The sequence below is a fragment of the Plectropomus leopardus genome, unplaced genomic scaffold, assembly GCF_008729295.1.
Source record: "Plectropomus leopardus isolate mb unplaced genomic scaffold, YSFRI_Pleo_2.0 unplaced_scaffold26213, whole genome shotgun sequence".
Lineage (NCBI taxonomy): Eukaryota > Metazoa > Chordata > Actinopteri > Perciformes > Serranidae > Plectropomus > Plectropomus leopardus.
Genome location: NW_024628506.1, coordinates 1 through 1,771, shown reverse-complemented (window position 1 = coordinate 1,771; position 1,771 = coordinate 1). Strand labels below are relative to the sequence as shown.

At 45.2% G+C, this 1,771-nt stretch overlaps 1 protein-coding gene across 1 annotated transcript; it reads left to right on the top strand.

The window, feature by feature from the left end:
* Positions 1 to 1,013: 1,013 nt before the first annotated feature.
* Positions 1,014 to 1,653, top strand: LOC121966884 (tetraspanin-7-like; the record flags this gene model as incomplete). Its single annotated transcript, XM_042516953.1, has 2 exons — positions 1,014 to 1,094; positions 1,465 to 1,653. Coding segments are annotated over exons 1-2 (270 nt in total), but the record flags the coding sequence as incomplete, so codon positions are not given.
* Between the last annotated feature and the right edge of the window lie 118 nt (positions 1,654 to 1,771).

Sequence of the window (1,771 nt, the reverse complement as noted above, 5' to 3'; positions counted from 1 at the left end):
GTTGTTTGATTGGTTGTTTGGTTGGTTGTTTGGTTGGCTGTTTGATTGGTATTTGGTTGTTTGATTGGTATTTGGTTGGTTGTTTGGTTGGTTGTTGGTTGGCTGTTGTTTGATTGGTTGTTTGGTTGGTTGTTGGTTGTTTGGTTGGCTGTTTGATTGGTTGTTGGTTGTTTGGTTGGCTGTTTGTTTGGTTGTTGGTTGGTTGTTTGGTTGGTTGTTGGTTGGCTGTCGGTGTGACATCAGCAGGTCGGGCTCCCTGAGGATCACCTCTGTGTGAATTGCGTTGCGTGGGGTGTGAAGTATGAGGGTCACATGTTTGTCCTCGGGCCGTCCTGCACGTCTCCGTCAGGCGTCTGAACTCAGACTGTCTGAAACACGAGCTTTAATCTGTGAAGCTGCTGGACGGTAAGACCGAGCTCTTTAGCTCTTGTTTTTGTGTGTAACATTTGCTCCATTATTTGCTATATTTGGTCAATTTGGGGATCATTTTTGTTGCCATTATTTTGAGGGTTTTGTCCAGTTTTTGTGCCACATTGTGTGATTTTTGTGTTTTATTTTGCAGTGCCATTTTTTGGGGCTTTTTTGTGCAAAGTTTTGGCCAACATCTGGGCCAATTTTGATACATATTCATACTAATTTGAAAGTGTTGGTGAGATTTTTGTGATGTTTTAGTACAAATTGTTTGGCCAACTTTGTCGTCTTCTTTCTGTTCTTTTTTTTGTTTGTTTTTTTACTTTTTTTGTGCAACATTTGGGTGATTTTTGTCACATTCATCCCGTTTTATTGTATTTTTTTTTAAGTGTTATGACATTCATGTCATTTTTGTGCCAGATTTAGGGCTCTTTAAAATTTTGGTTTTCTTTGTGTTTTGTTTTAGTTTCCTCGTGCAGGTATTTCGGGCCTTTGCTTGTATATTTTCAGCGTCTTTACTGAAGCGTGTCTGCATCTGAATGTTGTTTTGTGCAGTGAGGGTTTCAGGTTTTCTGGGAGTTTGGGAAGCTGCAGAGCGAGCGATGGCTCCGAGGAGGATGGAGACGAAACCGCTGATCTTTTGTGTGAAGACGCTGCTGCTGCTCTACTGCCTCATCTTCTGGGTACAAAAACGTCTCTGTAGTATCTATTTTTGTTTGTTTCATCTTTATTTTCTGCTTCGCTGGTTTTTAAATGTTGACACAGAAGAGAAAAGTTTAACTTCACGACTGTGATCATGTGCTGAGGTCAGAGGTCAGCTGGAGGTTCAGGACTAACGTATATTTGAAATACACAGATGTGTGTGTGCGTGCATGTGTGTGTTTGAGGACGAGCGAGTCATCTCTTCTTCACGTCTTTCTGTCAGTTTGTCACTTTGCTGTCGGAGCTCATTATACTCGTGACGCTGACGCTGACTCTGTCTCACACACACACACACACACACACACACACACAGGGTGTTGACAGTGTGTCGTGTGGCCCCTCCCCCCTCAGGTGACAGGTGTGGTGCTGCTGGCGGTGGGTCTGTGGTGGAGGTTCATGTTGGGCCCCTACACTCTGCTGATCTCCAACGGACCCTCAGTGGCCCCGTACGTGCTGGCGGGCACGGGGGCCTCCATCGTGCTGTTCGGGTTGTTTGGCTGCTGGGCCACCTGCAGGGGGCGCCCCTGGATGCTGAAGCTGGTCGGTTCTGACTTCTGTTGTTGATGTGTTTAAGTCTGTGGGAGAGATGTGTGAGTACATGTACTGCGCAGAGTACATGTACTGCACAGAGTACATGTACCGCACAGAGTACATGTAC